The sequence below is a fragment of the Rhincodon typus genome, chromosome 4 (assembly GCF_021869965.1).
Source record: "Rhincodon typus isolate 14 chromosome 4, sRhiTyp1.1, whole genome shotgun sequence".
Taxonomy (NCBI): Eukaryota; Metazoa; Chordata; class Chondrichthyes; order Orectolobiformes; family Rhincodontidae; genus Rhincodon; species Rhincodon typus.
In genome coordinates, this window is record NC_063335.1 from 116,070,782 (window position 1) to 116,090,545 (window position 19,764).

The 19,764-nt window shown below is 41.5% G+C and overlaps 1 protein-coding gene across 1 annotated transcript in view; it reads left to right on the top strand.

Moving 5' to 3' along the window:
- LOC109928639 (laminin subunit alpha-3-like) overlaps positions 1–19,764 on the top strand; it is a 306,680-nt gene that overhangs the window by 273,270 nt on the left and 13,646 nt on the right. The window contains exons 67-74 of the mRNA XM_048596214.1: positions 1,723–1,850; positions 2,839–2,982; positions 6,243–6,396; positions 6,484–6,659; positions 7,872–8,061; positions 10,013–10,165; positions 11,133–11,283; positions 13,525–13,655. Coding sequence (XP_048452171.1) covers positions 1,723–1,850; positions 2,839–2,982; positions 6,243–6,396; positions 6,484–6,659; positions 7,872–8,061; positions 10,013–10,165; positions 11,133–11,283; positions 13,525–13,655 — 1,227 coding nt within the window. The remainder of the gene's footprint in view (positions 1–1,722; positions 1,851–2,838; positions 2,983–6,242; positions 6,397–6,483; positions 6,660–7,871; positions 8,062–10,012; positions 10,166–11,132; positions 11,284–13,524; positions 13,656–19,764) is intronic.

The window sequence follows — 19,764 nt, forward strand, 5'->3', positions numbered from 1 at the left end:
ACACCTATAACAGCGTAGCACTCCATCAGAATGACATGAGAGCATCAGACTGCATTTTTCCATTCAAGTCACTGGAGTCAGACTTGGAACCCATCACTTTTCTAGTCAGAGTCAAGAATGTGACCCATTGAAGCACAACCGTTCCTAATTAGTGAAAAGCAGAACAAAATCCCTTGAAAATACAGAGTAAAATGCATGAACTCAAGCGCGATGTGGGAGTGACTGTCCTTGATGTCAAGGCCTAATTTGACTGAATGGGGCATCAAAGAGCCTGAACAAAATTAGAGTCAATGGGAATCAGATGAGAACTCTCCATTGGGTGGAGTCATACCTGGCTCAAGGAAGATGGCTGTGGTTTTGGAGGTAAGTCCATGCAGCTCCAGGACATCTCTTCGGAGTTCCTTAGTGTAGTATCCCAGCCATCTTCAGCTGCTTCATCAATGTCTCTCCCTCCATCATAAGGTCACAAGCAGGGATGTTCATTAATGATTGCACAATGTTCAGCACCATTTGTGACTCCTCAGATATTGAAGCAGTCCATTTCCAAACCTAACAAGATTTGGACAATATCCAGTGATAAGTGATAAGTAGCATTTAGCGCCACACAAATGCTAGGCAATGATCATCTCAAGTAAGAGACAATCTAATCACTGTCCCTTGACATTCAATGTTGTTACCATCACTGGAACCTCACTACCCATATCCTTTGGGTTACCATTGACCAGAAACTCAAGTGGACTCATCACATAAACACAGCGGCTACAAAAGCAGATCAGAGACTAGGAATACTGCGACAAGTAACTCATCTCCTGACTCCCCAAATCTGTCTACTATCTACAAGGCACAAGTCAGGAGTGTGATGGAATACTCCCCACTTGCCTGGATGAGTGCAGCCCCAACAACACTCAAGAAGTTTGACACCATTCAGGACAAAGCAGCCCACTTGACTGGCACTACATCCACAAACATCCAATCCCTCCACCACTGACACTCTGTAGCAGAAGTGAGTACTATCTATAAGATGCACTGCAGAAAGGCTCTTCAGACAGCACCTTCAAAACGCACAACCACTTCCATCTAGGTGGTCAAGGGATACATGGGAGATACATGAATACAACATCACCTGTAAGTTCCCTTCTGATCTATTCACCATCCAGACTTGGAAATATATTGCCATTTCTTCGGTGTCACTACAACTCCCTGACTCCCTAATGGCATTTTGGGTGTCCCTGTACCAAATGGATTGCTGTGGTTCAAGAAGGAAGTTCACCACCACCTTTTCAAGGGCAGTTAGGAATGGGCAATAAATGCTGGGTTCAGCCTGTGATGCCCACATCCCCTGAATAATAGAATAAATACAGATTTTAATGCACTTTACCCCTACTGTGCAGGGCAATGGTGTCATGGTGTTGTGATCGCTGCACCTTAAGTAGATTTTTGCCTTCTATTAATGGGAGCCTCATCTGTTAACTATATTCATCTTGCAATAACTATATCATCAACATTCTGGTAGACTTTTTAATTTCAAGATTTTAAACCCCTGCCTAATATTTTCCTGCCAATTTGAATAGTGGAGGAGAGATTAAATAAAAGTCTGTCCCTAAATGAGACATTTTATGAAAATCTTTACTGAAAGTTTTCTCGTTTGTTTGCACTGTAGAATATTAACCAAACAGCTCAATTCTGATTCTGGAAGTAAAACAAAAATGTTTAATTCTGCAGGATAACTTTGAAGTCTTCCTGGAAAATGGTAAAATGAAGGTCAGTTTACTGGGCAACGTCCTACAGTCTCAAAGCTCCTTCAATGATGGTGCCAACCACTATGTATCAGTCCAGAACACAGGAAATCTGTAAGTTTCTTCACATTTTATCAAGTCTAATGTTTACTCTTTAATAGAACAAAAACTAGGGGGTGATGTTGCGGTAATGTCATTCGACTAATAATCTAAAGGCCCAGGCTAATGCTCCAGAGAAACAGATTCAAACCCCACCATAGCAGTTATTCAATTCATAAATCTTGAATGTAAAGCTCATCTCATTCAATGGTGACTATGAAACTGCCACTGATTGTCAGGAAAAATCTATTTGGTTCGTTAATTACTAACTAGGAAAGGAAATCTGCTGCCCTTACCTGTTTGAGTATATATTTGACTCTAGATGACATCATGACTCTTAACTGCCTACTGACTTGCTAGACCATTCCATTTGGTTCCAGGGCACTTAGGGATTGGCAATGAAATAATAAATTAGGATAGATTCTTAAACCATAATCTGTAACCATGCAGGACACAGAAGGTATTGAAGAGGAAATAGTCCCTATAAAGTTGTTTTAAAAACATCTGATCCAATTGTACAAATATGATTCAATAAGATATGTTGCACTATAGTTGAGAATTATAAATCACAGTTAGACCTCAGCTGGAGTATTAGGCACCATCCTTTACGAAGGACGTCCTTCCTGACTACTGCATAGTTGGGCAATACATATTTGCCATACTCCATTTGCATTTGCAAGTTGCCATAGTTCTACCAGACAATAGGCTGCTCTCTCATTAGAGAGAAATGACTGGTGGTAGGTCACCACATTTCAGGAAAGGGGCAAGGCTGAGAAGGAGAGTCCTTCATTATAACCTCAACCAGTGCAGGAATTGAACCCACACTGTTGGTACCAGTCTGTATTGCAAATCAGCCATCCAGCCAACTGAGCTAACCAATCTGCTGCATTTAATGTAATATATTATATAAACAAATATTGATTATCTTTATTCTGATATTTACTATTTGAGAATCTGCTTTTTGGTGTTTACCACTTTGCCTTTTGTTTTCAATAAAATCCAGTGTCAATCTGAATGTGGACGATTTAGAGAGGCTGACAGGAAAAATAACATTGGGTCAGCCTGGAACAAAAAGTTTGGTTTACCTGGGTGGGGACAAAGACACAAGGAATTTTGATGGCTGCATCAGCAACGTCTTTCTACAAAGGTAAAATTACTGTCTCTTTCTTATTCAGTTCAGTGACAATGGCAGTGACAATTTCAACTATTGTTGACTCAAATCTTTACTAGAGAGAGTTGTTAAATGAACAGCATTAATGCATTTAAGGAGCAGATAAATACATGATGGAGGTTAAACTGAATTTGATGAATTAGAGTGGCAGGTGGTTAGTGTGGAGCATAAAGACCAACATAGGTCACGACGGCTTTTTCTGTGCTGTAAGTTCTGTCTATTCCAGATGTGCATCTGGCTAAGCATTGTTGCCACCCAGAAGCTGACCCTTCACCATGCACAGAGTGGGAGGGGAACCAAACACAACTGCTTTTCAGGGCACAAATACTTGCTTATGCAAGTGCACATGCATAAATATATGGTTATTTAAGAACCAGTCCACACAAGCTACTCCTCTTTTGAGTCATCCTATTGTAGAAGCCTGTCCCTGGATATGTCCTGTCCCAGGACAGGCCTAGCAGAGGTAGCAGCACAGTGGTATACAGTCAGGGAGAGTTGCCCTGGGACTCCTCAACATTGACTCTGGTCATCATAACAGCATAACAAGGAAACCTCCTGGTGATTACCATATATTGAATCAGTGCTCCTTCATGTTGAACCCCATTTGGAGGAAGCACAAAGGGTGGCAAGGGCGCAGATATTTTCTGGCTGGGCAATTTCAGTGTTCACCACCAAGAATGGCTTGGCAGCAGCACAACTGATCGAGCTGGTCAGGTCTTAAAGGACATAGCTGTTAGACTGGGTCTGCAGCAGGTAGTGAGGGAACCAACAATCGGGTAAAACATTCTTGACGTCATCCTTGCCAATCTGCCAACTGACCATGCATCTGTCCCTGACAGTATCAGTAAGAGTGACATCCACAGAGTCCTTGTGGAGACAAAGTCCCGCCTTCACATTAAGAGTACCCTCCACATCATGTTGTGTGGCACTATCACCGTGCTAAATGGGACAGACTTCAAATGTAACCAGCGACTCAAGACTGGGCATCCATGAGATGCTGTGAGCCATCAACAGCAGCAGAATTGTACTTCAGCACAATCTGTAACCTCATGGTCCAGCATATTCCCCATTCAACCATTACCATCAAGCCAGGGGATCAACCTTGGTTTAATGGGAGAGTGCAGGAGGGCATGCCAGGAGCAGCACCAGGCATGCCTAAAAATGAAGTGTCAACCTGGTGAAGCTACCAAACAGGACTACTCACATGCCAAACATCATAAGCAGCAAGCAATAGATAGAGCTAAGCGATCCCATAGCAAATTGATCAGATATAAGCTCTGCTTTCCTGCCACATCCAGTCATGAAAGGGGGTGGACAATCAAGTTAACTAACGAAAAGCGGAGACTTCACAAATATCCCCATTTCTCAGTGATGGAGGAGCCCAACACATCAATGCAAAAGATAAGACTGAAGCATTTTTAATCATTTTCAGCCAAAAGTGCCAAGTGAACGATCCATCTTGGCCTACTCCAGAGGTCTCCAGCATCACAAATGCCAATCTTCAGTCAATTTGATTCACTCCACATGTTATCAAGAAACAGTTGCAGACCATTGGATACTCCAAAGTTATGAGCCCTGACAACATTCTGGCAATGGTATTTGTGCTCCAGAACTTACCTCTCTTCTAGCCAAGCTTTTCCAGTACAGTTACAACACTGGTATCTACCTGACAATGTGGAAAATTGCTCAGGTATATCTTGTACACAAAAAGTAGGACAAATCCAAACCAGCTAATTATCTACTGTTCCGTCAGTCTACTCTCGATCATCAGTAGTGATGGAAGGTGTCATCAATAGTGCAATCAAGCAGCACCTGCTTAGTGATGCGGAGTTTGGGTTCTGTCAGGGCCACTAAGCTCCTGACCTCATTATAGCCTTGGTTCAAACACAGACAAAAGAGCTGAATTCAAGAGGTGAGGTGAGAGTGACAGGCCTTGACACCAAGGCTGCTTTTGAGTGAGTAGGGTACAAAGGAGCTTTTTCAAAACTGGAGTCAGTGGGAATTGGGGAGAAGGTATCCGCTTGTTAGTCATACTTGGCACGTAAGAAAATGGTCATGGTTGGTGGGCATCAGTCATCTCAGTTCCAGAACATCTCTGCAGGAATTTCTCAAGGTAGTGTCCCTGATGTTCACTGATGACTGCACAATATTCAGCATTATTCGCGACTGCTCAGGTACTGAAGCAGTGCGTGTTCAAATGCAACAGGATCTGAACAATATTCATATTCAGGTTGACAAGTGGCAAGTAACATTCATACCACACAAATGCCAGGCAATGATCATCTCTAGTAAGAGACAATCCAAGTGCCCCTTGACATTCAATGGAATTAACAAAACAGAATTTACCACTATCAACATGTGGGGGATTGCCATTGACCAGAAACTCAACCAGACTCGCCATACAAATACAGTGGCTACAAGAGCAGGTCAGAGGCTAGGAATATTAAAGCCAATTAACTCACCTCCTGACTCCCCATCTACAAGGCACAAGTCAGGAGTGTGATGGATTACTCCCCACTTGCCTGGATGGGTGCAGCTCCAATAACATTCAAGAAACTTGACACCATCCAGGACAAAGGAGCTCACTTTATTGGCATCGCATCCACAAGCATCTACTCCCTCCACCACTGACGCTCAGTGCACACTGCTGCTACTATCTACAAGATGCACTGTGGAAATTTCTGAAGGCTCCTTTGACAGCACCTTCCAAATTCATGGCTGCAATAATCTAGAAAGACAAAGGCAGCAAATATATGGGAACACCACCTGCAAGTTCCCAGCCAAGCTACTCTGACTTAGAAATACATCGTCGCCGGGACAAAATCCTGGAACTCCCTCCCTAAGGGCATTGTAGGTCTACCTACAGTACTGACTGCAGCAATTCAAGAAGGCAGCTCACCACCACCTTCTCAAGGGGCAACTAGGGACGGGCAATGAATGCTGGCCCAGCCAGTGATGGCCTCATCCCACAAGTGAATAAAAAAAGAGAGTCTTAGGTGTGGGAAATATTACTTATGACTGAAATTATTCTGAAACAGTATTGATCACTGCAAAATTGCAATTAAAGTATATAAGTCTTAGCTCATCATTCATTTTATTCATTTACCTTAAAAATCCATTAAAACATGGTAAATTAATTGGAATTGGTGATTTGACAGAATACTTTGCTAAAATTGCTGCTCTAACCAAATGGACTGGGGCTACAACAGATATCCTAATCATATCTCTCCCTTTAGGGACCATGAATCACCCAGAGTTGAAAATTTGGCACTTTCAACTGAGGACACTGGAGTATACCTGGACACCTGTCCCCAACAGAGAGCACCAGAAATGCTCATGTTGAAAGAAGGCAGAAAATGGAATGGTCAAGAGACAATTAAAATGAACAAGGTATGCAAAGTCTTGTTCCTCAGGATAATGTAATCTAAACAGCATCAATGACCGATGTATGTTGATAGAAGGTTTCCTCTGTCACAGAATGGAAAGAATCATAAGGTTATTCCTGATCATTCAACAAAGGAGAATACAGGGCAAGAACCAAAGGACTGCATGTTGTCATGGCAACCTAAATCAATCAATGGTGCCTATCAGTTTGGAGATTCACCAGACAGCAGATTGGAGTATGACTTTATTCCTGAATCATTTAAAGAGAGGTAAAGTGAATTTTATTTACAATCTGTATTTTAGTTATGAATCTATCGATATGTATGTTTAAAGAGTAACTGTTACAATGCAAATGCTGCATACTTACTGAGTTCCATTAGGATATATTGTGTGACTTGATACTGGTGTTAGAAAACAGCATTTCCTGACCATCAGTCAGCAGCATAGCGAAAGACCAAAATACTGCAAATGCTGGAAATCTGAAACACCAGTTCTGAATGTCATAAAGGACTTGAAACATTAATTCTGTTCCTCTCTCCATAGACGCTACCAAGCCTGCTGAGTTTCTCCAGCATTCTCTGTGTTTGTTACATAACGAAAGGTGTATTTTATGGCTGCTTTGTGGCCAATGCATTGCTAGGTGGAGCACCACACATGCAATGTAAAACTGGTGTACTGCTCATTGCTTTTAAACTTGCATCCAGCAACAAAATGCCATTTATCAAAAATGTTACCTTATCCAAATAATTCCAATACCTTCCACATTGAAAATCTGGAATTAAATGCTGGCATTAAGTGCAACTGTGTAACCATTGCCAATTGTCAGAAAAACTCACTTCGTTCACAAATGTGTTTTAGGGAAGGAAATCTGCCATCCTTACCCAGCCTAGCCTGAAGGTAGTTCCAGACACACAGCAATATGGCTGATTCTTAACTTACCGCTCAAGTGGCCCAGCAAGCCACTCACTTTGAGGGCAATTAGGATTGGGCAACAAATGCTGGCCTTACCAGTGACACTCACAACCATGAGCAAATTTTATAGGGAATTCAATCAATATGAATAACTGTTCATTCCTGGTAAAATCCATAAAGAAAACATCCTGTGTAGCTCGGAGTCATGCTGACTGGTAGAAGATGTCAGAAGTCACATGGCATCAGGTTATAGTCCAACAGGTTTATTTGAAATCACAAGCTTTTGGAGTGCTGCTCCTTCATCAGGAGAAGTAGTAAAAGATATAACAGAGTGTTGTAGAATACCTTAATATTTTCAATTCCAAACACTAATGCATCACTTACTATGCTGTGAATTTTTGTTCTGGATCAGGGACTAATATCAAAGGCTTCCACTGAGTATTAGTAATACTGTGTGCAGCTGCATATGTGCAGATGGATCACGTTGGCCACTTTTAATGATGACACTGTGTTTCCTGTATTGGGATCACTCACATTGATGTTTTAAATATAATATTTACATTTTTCAGGTCAACATTCTCCATTGATGTGCGAACAGTTGCAACAGAAGGAACCATCTTTTATGTAGCAGATAAGTCAGGGAAATCCTACATGACACTTTATATTTCAAGAGGTCGTTTCTTCTTTTCCTTTACTGTTAATGAGAAGAAACTGAAAATTAAGAGCAAAGTTAAGCACAATGACGGAAAGTGGCATACGGTAAGTAAACATTAGCTATTAGCTGCAAACACAAGGCTGTACAAGGAAAAGGGAGTTCTAACAAATTGTACTGTTGGTCTATCTCTTAGCTGAAACCATTGCCTCACTCCTCACATAGAAACATTGAAAATAGAAGCAGCAGTAGGCCACTTGGCTTTTGAGCCTACTCCACCTGATTAACCAATTTAATAGCCTGTTCCTGCATTTCTCTATATTCTTTGATCCCTTTAGCCCTAAATGCTACATCTAACTCCTTCTTGAAATCCTACAATGTTTTGACCTCAACTGCTTTCTGTGGCAGTGAAATCAACAGGCTCCGCACTCTCTGGTTGAAGAAATTTTTCCTACTCTCGGTCCTAAATGGCCTATCCCATATCCTTAGACTGTATCCCCTGGTTTTGGACTCCTTGGTCATTGGGAGCATCCTTCCTGCATCTTGCCCATCTAATCCTGTTAGACTTTTATAGCTTTCTATGATCCCCCTCATTCTTCTGATCTCCAGTGAATGTACTTCTAACTGATTCAACCTCTCCTCATATGTCAGTTCTGCCATCCCAGGAATCAGGTAAACCTTCACTGCACTCCCTCTCTAGCAAGAACATCCTACGTCAGATAAGGAAACTAAAACTGCACACAATATTCCAGGTATCATTTCACTAAGGCTACGTACATTTCCAGCAAGTCAACCTCACTCCTGTACTTAAATTCTCTCACTATGAAGGCCACCATACTATTCCCCTTCCTGCTACATCTGCATGCTTACCTTCAAGTAACTGGGCACGAGGACACCCAGGTCTCACTGCACATTCCCCTCTCCAGTTTATAGCAATTCTGATAATAATCTGCCTTCTTGCTCCCAAAGTGGATAACATTACATTCATCCATGTTATACTAGATCTACCATGCATTTGCCTACTCACTCTGCTTGTCCAAATCACAAATCTCACTATATTTCTGTATAATTTCCTTCAGGCCTACAACCCTCTCACTAGTTCTGGTCTGTGGCACATTCACAGTTCCTTTTCACCACCGTCAATGACTGTGCCTTCAGCTGTTTCAAACCTGAATGTTGAATTTCCATTTCTATACTGCTCTGAGTCATTGAATCATACAGCACACAAATGGAGCCTTCAGTCCAACCAGTCCATGCCGCCCATAATCCCAAACTAAATAGTCCCACCTGCCTGCATTTGGGCCATAGTCCTCCAAACCTTTCACACTTCAACATCCCTCTTTCTATCTTTATAACACTGCTTAAATCCTACTGTTTTCACAAAACCATTGGTCACCTTAACTCCTTAAGTGGCTCAATATCAGAATTTGTCTAACAACACTCCTGTGAAGAGCCTTGGGACTAAATTAAAGTACCTTATACATGCAAGTTGTTGTCCATATTTTGACCACAGCAACACCACACTGAAGCTGCAATGTTTACACCAAGCTACCAACAGCAGAATATGAATACAGCCAGTATGTAACCTGTAAATTTGATTTTACAATAAACAAATAGGAAATTCTCAAAGAAAGTCAAATTAACAGTGAGCTGAAGAAGGCCATTCGATCCATTCAACAGTCTTTAGAACTGGAGAATCCTAAACTCTCCAAAACTGTAGAGTCAATTTTTTTCTCCTCTTTACCAACATTCCTAATGTTTTTGAGTATTTAATCTCTACTTAAATGTCATTCTTCAGCTGCAACTTAGCTGTTTGTAGTAAAGCAGGTACTTTGCATGGGAGAAAAACCTTAATCCATTATAGTTTTTGTTAAAATTACACATTCCTGAATAAGAAAACTGTCAAAATAAACTATGGAAAGGTTGAGTTGCATTAAGAAATTCATTCCGTAATACAATTCATAAAATCAGTATTGAATAACTTAATTGCACCTTTCTGTTAACTCCTGTACTTATTTCCTCCTAACTTACCATTTTGTGATGAATTTACTTTTAAAGGTGGTGTTTAGCAGAGAAAATAATAAAGGAAAGCTTATTATTGATGGACTTCGGACTCGACATGCCAACGTTAGTGATAGTGCACTTTTGAAAGTTGAATCTCCATTCTATTTGGGTGGATTACCCTCAGACAAAAGGCGACGCAATAGGAAGGTAATGTGAAATTGACAATCCTCACTCTTCATTTCAGATCTTTCTGTGGCCTTGCCCACTCTCCCAATATTTAATGGTCTCCAGCCCACCAAGATCTCTGCAGTTCTTCACTTCTGGCATCTTGTAAATTGCTGATTGTACTTGCTCCACCATAAGCGCCCAATTGCAAAGGGCCCTGGCTCTGGAATTAGTTCCCTGTGCCCTTTTTCCTCTCTCTCTCTTTCCTCCTTTAAGATGCTCCCTAAAACTTCCCGTTTTGACCAGGGCAGCATAGCAGCAGGAAGAGGCCTCAGGCCTGTTCTGTCATTGAGATCACAGCTGATCCATGATCCAGCTCTGTATACTATGTACCATAACCATTGGTTAACAAAAATCTATTAATCTCAGATTTAAAATGAGCAGTTGATCTAGCAGCAGTTTTTTTTGGCAATAATGAGTTTTAAATCTCTACCACCTTTTTTGTGTTGAATATTTCTTCACTTCAACGCTTAAAGATTTGACTTTAATTTTTAGATGATACCTTGTAATACTAACCTCCCCACTCAATAGAAATGCTTTATTTTCCATCTATCCTCTCTGTTCTCCTTCATATCTTTAAAACTTCAATCAAATACCAATTAAGATTTTTTTTAATTTAACCATAGGAGCCCAGATATCATTTTGATGAATTTCTTCCATGCTAACTCCAAGGCCAATATATCCTCCCCAAAATAATACCCAGAACCCAGATGTAGGATAACCAGGGCTTTGTATAACTGAAGCATATTTCTACTCCTTATTTTCAACTACTTTGAAAATAAAGGCCAGTGTTTGTTCATTTGAATATTTTCTATACTTATTTATAATGTTTCATCCACAAGCTTGTTGTCGCGTATTTTGCTCAAGTGGTCATGTATTGACCCATCCAGAGATTAAGTAGTTGTGGTTGTAATTTTAATCAATTAATTGTCTTTTATCTTTCAAACAGCTACATGGTTTTCAGGGATGTCTAAGAAACTTTAAACTGGATGGTAGTGAACTGAATTCCCCATTACGCACATTTGGAGTCACACCATGTTTCGACGGCAAGTTTAAGCAAGGAGCCTATTTCTCAGCCAAAGGAGGATATGTTGTTTTAGGTTTGTCAAATCTTTGTTATTTGTGCCTTCTGTGAAAAGAAAACCTTCTGAAATGATTTTTGCTTCCACATATGAAGGATGAAATCTACTTATTAGGTAGTACTCTCTCTTCTGAATTAATTTATGAGTTAGGTCCTCCTTAAGGAACTTGAGCCCAAAACCCAGCCTATCACTCCAGTGCAGATGGAGAACACTGCACTGTGGGAGGGTTAGTGCTGAGGCAGTGCTGCACTGTCAGAGCGTCAGTGCTGAGGGAGCATGCTGAGGGAGCGCTACACTGTCGGAGGGTCAGTGCTGAGGGAGCGCTACACTGTCGGAGGGTCAGTGCTGAGGGAATGCTGCACTGTCAGAGGGTCAGTGGTGAGGGAGCGCCGCAATATTGGACGGTCAGTGCTGACGGAGTGCCGCTCTGTCAGATGGTCAGTGCTGAGGGAGTGCCACACTGTGGGTGTGTCAGTACTGAGGGAGCATTGCACTGTTGGAGGCTCAGGGAGGGACTGCCACACTGTCAGGGGGTTAGTGCTGAGGGAATGCCACTCTGTTGGAGGGTCAGGACTAAGGGAATGCTGCACTATTATGAACATAGGAACTTAGGAGCAGAAGTAGGCCATTCAGTGCCATAAGCCTGATCTGCTGTCATTCTATACCATCACTGATCATCTATCCCAGGTTATATTCCCATGCAATCAGCATATCCCTTGATGTGATTGGTATCAAGAAGTCAATCATCTCGGTCTTGAACCTACTTAATTACTGAGGTTCCATAAACCTCTGGGATAGAGAATTTCAAAAATTCACTATCTTATGAGTGAAAAAAATTACTCATTTTGATCCTAAATGTTTTGCTCCTTATTCAATTCAGGAGTAGATCATTCCAACGGTACAGATCCCACTTTTCCAGCATTGATGTCATTGACACACAAACTGGAACCTACTTCTCCCACACCAATTTTTGAACCATGCATTCATTTTTCTTTCATTTTTGCCTTATGCCAATTTGCATGTAGTTCAGATAGTAATCCAGAGATTATTACCTTTGATGTTCTGCTTTTAATTTATAACCTGGCGTCTCATACTCCCTTAGCAGAATCCCCTTACTAGCTTAACCTATGTTATTGGTACAACATGGACTACAACCAATGGATGTTCCCCCTTCCACTGCAAGTTCCTTTCTAAACATGAGCAGATATTCCAAATCCTGGCACTATCATGCAGCCATTTGGACTCTTGCTCTTTGGTGCAGAGAACAGTTTCAATTTCGCCTTATTATAGTGCCTGTTACTACCACAACGTTCCTTTTCCTTCCCTCCCACTTGAATGGCTTCCTGTGCCATTTGTTAATTAACTCATCCACACCACAGCCCTCAATCTCATCTATGACAAGCCAGACCTTGTTGGAAAATTGTAAGAGCTGAGAGTCCTGTGCTCTTGACCCCAGGCTTCCCCTACTTGCCTAACTTGCAGTCACACTCTCCTGTCCCTGACCCTCCACTGGCTAAACGAGAAGATCTTATCCCGAGAGCTGTGAATGCCTGGTATAAATTGGGAAGGTAGTATTCCCCTTCCCTGATGTGCCATAACATCTGCAGCTCAGCCTCCAACTCACAATCTCTGAACTGAAGTCCCTGCAGCTGCAGACATTCCCTACAGATCTTTTGGCCTGGATTGTGCTGGCATCCAGAAAGATCCCAAATCCTACAGTTACAGCACATCACTTGCGCTGCCATTTTTATTCTGTTAAGTAATTAATAATCTTAATTAATTTGTAAGTTATAATGTCTACATTTTGCAGTCACTTTCACACTGGCTGTAAACTTTACCAAAATTAATCAATTCTAATAGGGTTGTTAAGAAGTTTTAAAAAAAAGGTTTTTCAATATCCGTTGCACAGTCCCTAGCAACAGTTACTCACCAACCAATCAACCTGTAATCACCTTTACACCAATGCATCAGATCATTATAGAATTGCAGTTTATAAGATTTGTTGTGACAAATTGACTATATTTTCTCTATTACAACAGTGTTAACAATGTAAAATGCTTTGGGACATTCTGACATGATGAAAAGTGCTGTAGAAGTGAAAATCTTTTTTTTTCTTTCTCTCTCTGCTCTTTTGCACTGAAACTGCAGGTTAATCTGGTAAGGAATCACAAGTTGTAGTGCTAGCACTAGCACTAGCACAACCTGATAAACGTCAAAATCAATATCCCTCATTACTGACACCTGAATGCTTTTTTTCAGAGAACTCATTTATGGTGGGCAAGGACTTTGAGCTCCTCTTTGCAGTGCGTCCTCAAAGCCAGACTGGAATCCTCTTTCACATCAACAGCTCCCAAGGAAATTATCTCAGTCTATATATGCACAAGGGAAAGGTAGGAATAATCGTTATAAGTCAGCTACATACCATGAAACTTTATTTACCTTCTGTGTTTTGTATTAAATGGATTGTTACAACCTATAGTCTTGATGAAAGTATTGTCTCAGGTACAACAATGTTTATCAGTCTCAAAAGCAGTCTGAAGTCAGGTATGTCCAAATGTAATAGCATATAACTCTTGCTACCACAGCTAAAGTCCATGGAATGAAAGGGTATTGGCAGCCTGGGGCTGAGTGACAAGGAGCAGGAAGTATGGGTGAATGGTTGTTTTTCAGGCTGGAAAAAGGTATGTAGTTGGCTTCCTCAGGGAACTGTTTTTCTTCACCTATGCTAATGATATAGACTTTAATGTACAAGTTGCAATTTCAAAATTCACGGATTGATATAAAGGTTGGAGGGACTGTAAATGTTTGGACAATAATGGTAGGTACGAAGAAGACATAGACAGGCTGGTGTAATTGGTCAACACATGCAGATAAAATTGAATGAAGAGAACTCTGAAGTGATGTATTTTGACAGGCAGAATGTCAAGAAACAATATTAAACGAGTAGTTTAATTTTGCAGGCTCAGGGGGACCATGATGTCTATGTGCACAAGTCATTTGACTATGGCAGGACAGGTTGAGAAAATCGTTTATAAGGCATACAGGATTCTGATCTTTAAAAAATAAGCAGAGTACAAAAGCTTCTTCTTCTTTGGCAGTCCCTCAGTGTTGAATATGACTTGCTTTCATGAGGAGGTGGGAGAGTTCTCCAGTAGTTAAATAGTCCAATCTTGCAGCCACAGACTCAGTCTCATGTGGGGTAGGTGGGATTCTCTGGATTCTGAACCTGCTTTCCAATGCTTGCACTGGCCTCCCTGTGCTCCATTTGGTGATGCTAAAAGTGGTTGATGCCTTCATTGATGCTTCTTCAATTTGTGCATGTGGTGATTGTAACGAGGTTAGCTGGGTGGTCCTCATACAATCTGAGTTCCCTGACTGGGGCTGTTAATCTGGTCCAATCAGGGAGCCCTGGCTGACAGACACAGGAGTGTCAGAGATTCTGTTCACTCTGAGAGCTGGCTCTGGGGAAGCTGCACTGATGTCAAGTACTGTGCATGAGTAAATAAAGGGTGACTTGGTGACAGGATACTGGCCTCTGTGGAGTTATTTCAGTGCACTCCAGGGCAAGCAATTCAGATCTGTCAATGGGGATGACGCATTTGTTTAGGGAGATTTTCAGGGTGCTCTTGTTGCATTTCCTTTGCCCTCCTTGCCTCCTAGTGATTCCTTACCATTGCAGATCTCTAAGTAGAGCACATATTTGAAGAGTCATTTTAGGTATGCAGACAATGCGGCCTACCCGTCGCAGCTAGTTGTGTGTGATCCATGCCTTGGTACTGGAGATATTGGCCTAGGAGAGGACATTCGTGTTCCTGCCAGTGGGTTTGTAGGATTTTGTGAAAGCAGTGCTTGTGATAACTCTCAGGGATTTGAGGTGTCTGCTGTACATGGTCCATGTTTCTGATGTGTACAGGAGGGTGGGGATTGGGGTTTCTCTATAGACCATGAGCTCAGTGCTAGGTTTGAGGTCTCAGACTTCAAATGCTCTGTTCCTTAAGTGTCTAAAGGCTGCACTGGCACAAAGAAAAACAAGGAAGTTTTGACAAACTTGTATAAAAGAATAATGACTAAAGTAGGGAAGTGTACAAGGTATTAATGAGACCGCATTAATACAGTGTGGAGCTGGAGGAACACAGCAGGTCAGGCAGCATCAGAGGAGCAGGAAAGTCAATGTTTCGGGTCTGGACCCTTCATCAGGACTCATGAGTGATGGAACATTGTGATAAATTTTGAACCCCTTACTTGAGGAAGGGTGTAGTTATGTTGGAGGCAGTTCAGAGGAGATTCACTAGATTGATTCCAGAGATGAAGGGTTTGTCTTATGAAGAGAAATTGAACAGTTTTTCACCTTGGCTTCATGAAAGGGAATTTGTGTTTGACTAATTTATTGCAGATTTTTGAGGAAGTCTCAACCTGAGTGCACAGAGGGTGTGTGTTGTATTTCCATAAGGTGTTCAACAAGGTATATCACAAAAGGTTCAGTCATAAGATAATATCCCATGGTGTTGGAGACAGTATATTGGCATTGATAGAGAATTGGCTAATGGGCAGGAAACAGCAAGTGGGGATAAGGGGGTTATTTTTCAGGTTGGTGACCCATGACCAGTGGAATTCACAAATACTATTGCTGGGACCTTAATTGTTTACAATATATATTAGTAACTTGGAGGAAGGAAGTGACTGTACTGTCGCCAAATTTGCAGATAACATTAAATAGGCGGACAGACAGGTTGTAAGAGGGATACAGACAGTCTACAGAGAAATATTGATAGGCTAGGTCAGTGGTCAAGAAGTTGGAAAATGGAGTATAATGTAGGAAAATGTGAAGATGTTCATTTTGGAAGGGAGAACAAAAGAACAGAGCATTAAATGGAGAAAAACTGCAACACAAAGGCACTTGAAGGTACTTGTACATGAAACACAGAAAGCTGCACAAAAGTGCAGTAGGTAATCAGGAAAGCTAATTGAATGTTGGCCCTTATTTCAAGGTGGATGGAGTTTAGGAGCAGGGCAGTCTTACTGCAACTGTACAAGGTGCTGGTGAGACCACATATGGAGTACTGTGAGCTGTTTTGATTCCTTTATTTAAGGAAAGATATTATATCTTTGGAGGCAGTTCAGTGAAGGTTCACTCAGTATGGAGGGATTGTCTTATGAACAAAGGTTAAACAGGAGTCTATGACTGGAATTTAGAAGAGTGACAGGTGATTTCATTGAAACATACAGGATTCTTAAGGACTTGACAGGGTAAATGCTGAGAGGGTGTTTTCCCTCATGGGAGAGTCTAGGACCAGAAGGCATAGTTTCAGAATAAATTTAAGACTGAGCTGAGGAGGAATTTCTTCTCTGAGGCTTTGGAGCTCCTTGCCACAGAGAACTATGGGGGCAGAGTCCTTGAATATTTTTAAGGCTGGGTAGATAGATTCTTGATCAGTTGGGGAAATCAAGGGTTAAGGGCAAAGGGCAGTAAAGTGGATGTGAGGAATGTTGGATCAGTCATGATCCTATTGAATGGCAGAGCAGACTGGAGGGCTGAATGGCCTACTCCTGCTCCTATTTCTTATGGTCGTCTTCTGGTCTAAGTTTGGGTTATACTCTTTAGAGTTTAGAACAGAGAGAAAGGAGATCTAATTGAGTTATATAAGATACTAAAGGGAATCGATAAAGTAGATGTAGAGAGAATGTTCCCTCATGAGGGGCGATCTAAAATGACAGGTCATAGTTGTAGAATAATGGATGGCAGATTTAAAGCAGAGGAGAAATTACTTTTCTTAAAGGGTAGTGAATCTATGGAATTCACTCCCCCAGACAGTGATGGATGCCAGGATGTTGAGTAAATTTAAGAGGGAGATGGATTTTGAATTAGTAACAGGTTGAGGGGTCATGGAGAGCAGGCAGGTAAGTGGAGTTGAGGCTGACGTGAGGTTGGCTCTCGGGGCTGAATTGACTGCTCCAGATCCTAGTTCTTACCTTTTTAAAGCACTGGTTTTATTTCAATTGAAACATTGGAAAGGAACTTTTGATGTCACTGTGGATTGTTTAATGGCCAGTGTCCTCGGAGGGATTTAACTTAAACAGGCAGGAGGATGGCAAGATGGGAACCACCATATTCCTGCCTCCACCTGATTTAAGTCTGTGGTGGGAAGGGTCAAGCCCTCACTACCCCAATCCTAATTGAGATCCTTAAGTGGGCAATTAATGCCTGCCAAACTGCCTCAACATGCTGTCATTGATATATAAGTTTATGGGGAGGGAATTGTATCCTCCACTGGAGTCACCGGACCTGAAATGTTAACTCTGATTTCTCTCCACATATGCTGCCAGAGCTGCTGAGTTTTTCCAGCAATATCTGATTTTGTTTCTGATTTCCAGCATCCGCAGTTCTTTCCAGTTTTTTGTTAAGATATGAAGCAACCTGTTTTAAACAATCCAACTGGTTTTCATGCTTCTCTGGTACTTTAAATCAAAAGGCTCAGAACTACATGGAGACTTGCTCCATTGTAATGACACATTTCCAATGGATGGCCCTATTATACACCATTAGAGGATAAGATTGTGAGGCAAGTGATGGACACCATACTGTAATTTCCCAGGGACCTTTGCACTGCTGAGTTAATGGTCTCTCCCAAACAGTGACAGTAACAGAGTAAATATTGACACTGCTAGTCAGCCAATTAGTTAGTGTTGAGGTTGGTTGGCTCGCCGAGCTGGTTTCTTGTATAGCAGACGTTTCGTTACCATGCTGGGTAACATCCTCAGTGCACTCCTGTAACACTCAGTAACATCCTCTCAATCCACATGGAAAAGGAGGACCATCATTTCAACTGGGACAACACCAAAATCCTGGGACAAGCTAGGGAGAGGCAGGCACGAGAATTCCTAGAAGCCTGGCACTCCACGAAGCATGCTATTAATAAACACATTGACCTCGACCCCATATACATTCCACTACGAAGGAAAACCGTAAGTGAGGCAATCCAGCTCAACGGACTCCAGAGGTTAAAAACCAGGTGGGAAAACACACCGACGCTTCATCAGAGGCTGCACTGAGGATGTTACCCAGCATGGTAACGAAACGTTTGCGATACAAGAAACCAGCTCGGCGAGCCAACCAAACTCAACACCCACAACCCGAGCTACAAATCTACTCCAAAACAATTAGTTGGTATCAGTGGAATGAGACTTATACTTTTGATTTACCTGTACCTTGCAGCAAACAGAGTCTATTTAAACACAAACTAATTACAGCAGTATTTCTTTAGTACAACAAGGTTATTTCCCCAGCAAAATGCATTGAGTACAGTTACAGAGTAGAAATGGTATTCAACATCACTCCCAGTCACTCACAGCTTTGTGATCTCCAGGTGTGATTAGACCATAAGATGTAGGAGCAAATTAGACCGTTCAGGCCATCTAGTCTGATCCACAATTCAATGACATCATGGCTGATCTAATAATTCCCAACTCCACTTTTCTACCTTTTCCATATGGCCCTTGATTCTCTTACTGATTAAAAAGCTCTCTCAGCCTTGAATATAATTAACAACCCAGCCTCAACAGCTCTCTGCAATAAAGAATTTCACAAATTCACCACCTTCTGAGAGAAGAAATTCTTCCTTATCTCTTATTCTGAGATTCTGCCTTCTGGTCCTAGACTTCCCCACAAGGGGGAGCAATGGTTTCCACATCTACTCTGCCAAGTCCTCCAAGAAACTTGAATGTTACAATAAGGTCACCTCTCATTCTTCTAATTCCAATGAGTACAGGCTCAATCTGCTCAACCTGTCCTTATAAGACAGTCCCTCTGTACCTGGTATCAGCCTAGTGAACCTTTCCTAGACTGCCTCCAATGCCAGGATATCTTTCTTTAGGTAAAGGGGTCCAAAGCTGTTCATAGAATTCCAGCTGTGGTTTGACTAGTGCCTTGTACAGTTTTAGTAAAACCTCCCTACTTTTATACTCCATTCCCTTTGAAGTAAAGATCAACACTTCATTTGCCTTCCCTATTACCCATTGAACTTAAATGCTAGCTTTTAGTGATTTATGATCAAGGACTCCCAAATCCCTCTGTTCTGTAGCTTTTCTTGATTAAAATAATGTTCATCTCCTCTATTCTTCCTGCTAAATTGTACGACCTCATATTTTCCCATATGATCTTTCAAGCTCCAAGTTTTTACCCACTTGCTTAACCTGTCTATATCCCTCTGCAGACAGTTTGTTTCATCCTCACCACTTACCTTCCCACGTTTTTTGTGTCATCCGTAAACTTGGCTAAAGTACATTCTCTTTCTTCTCCAAGTCATTAATACATATTGTAAATAATTATGGACTCTGCATTAATCACTGTGGCACTCTCCTAGTTACAGGCTGTCATCCTAAAAATGCACTCCTTATCCCAACTCTGTCTTCTATCAGAGATAGTAGGAACTGCAGATGCTGGAAAATCCGAGACAACAAGGTGCAGAGCTGGATGAACACAGCAGGCTAAGCAGCATCATT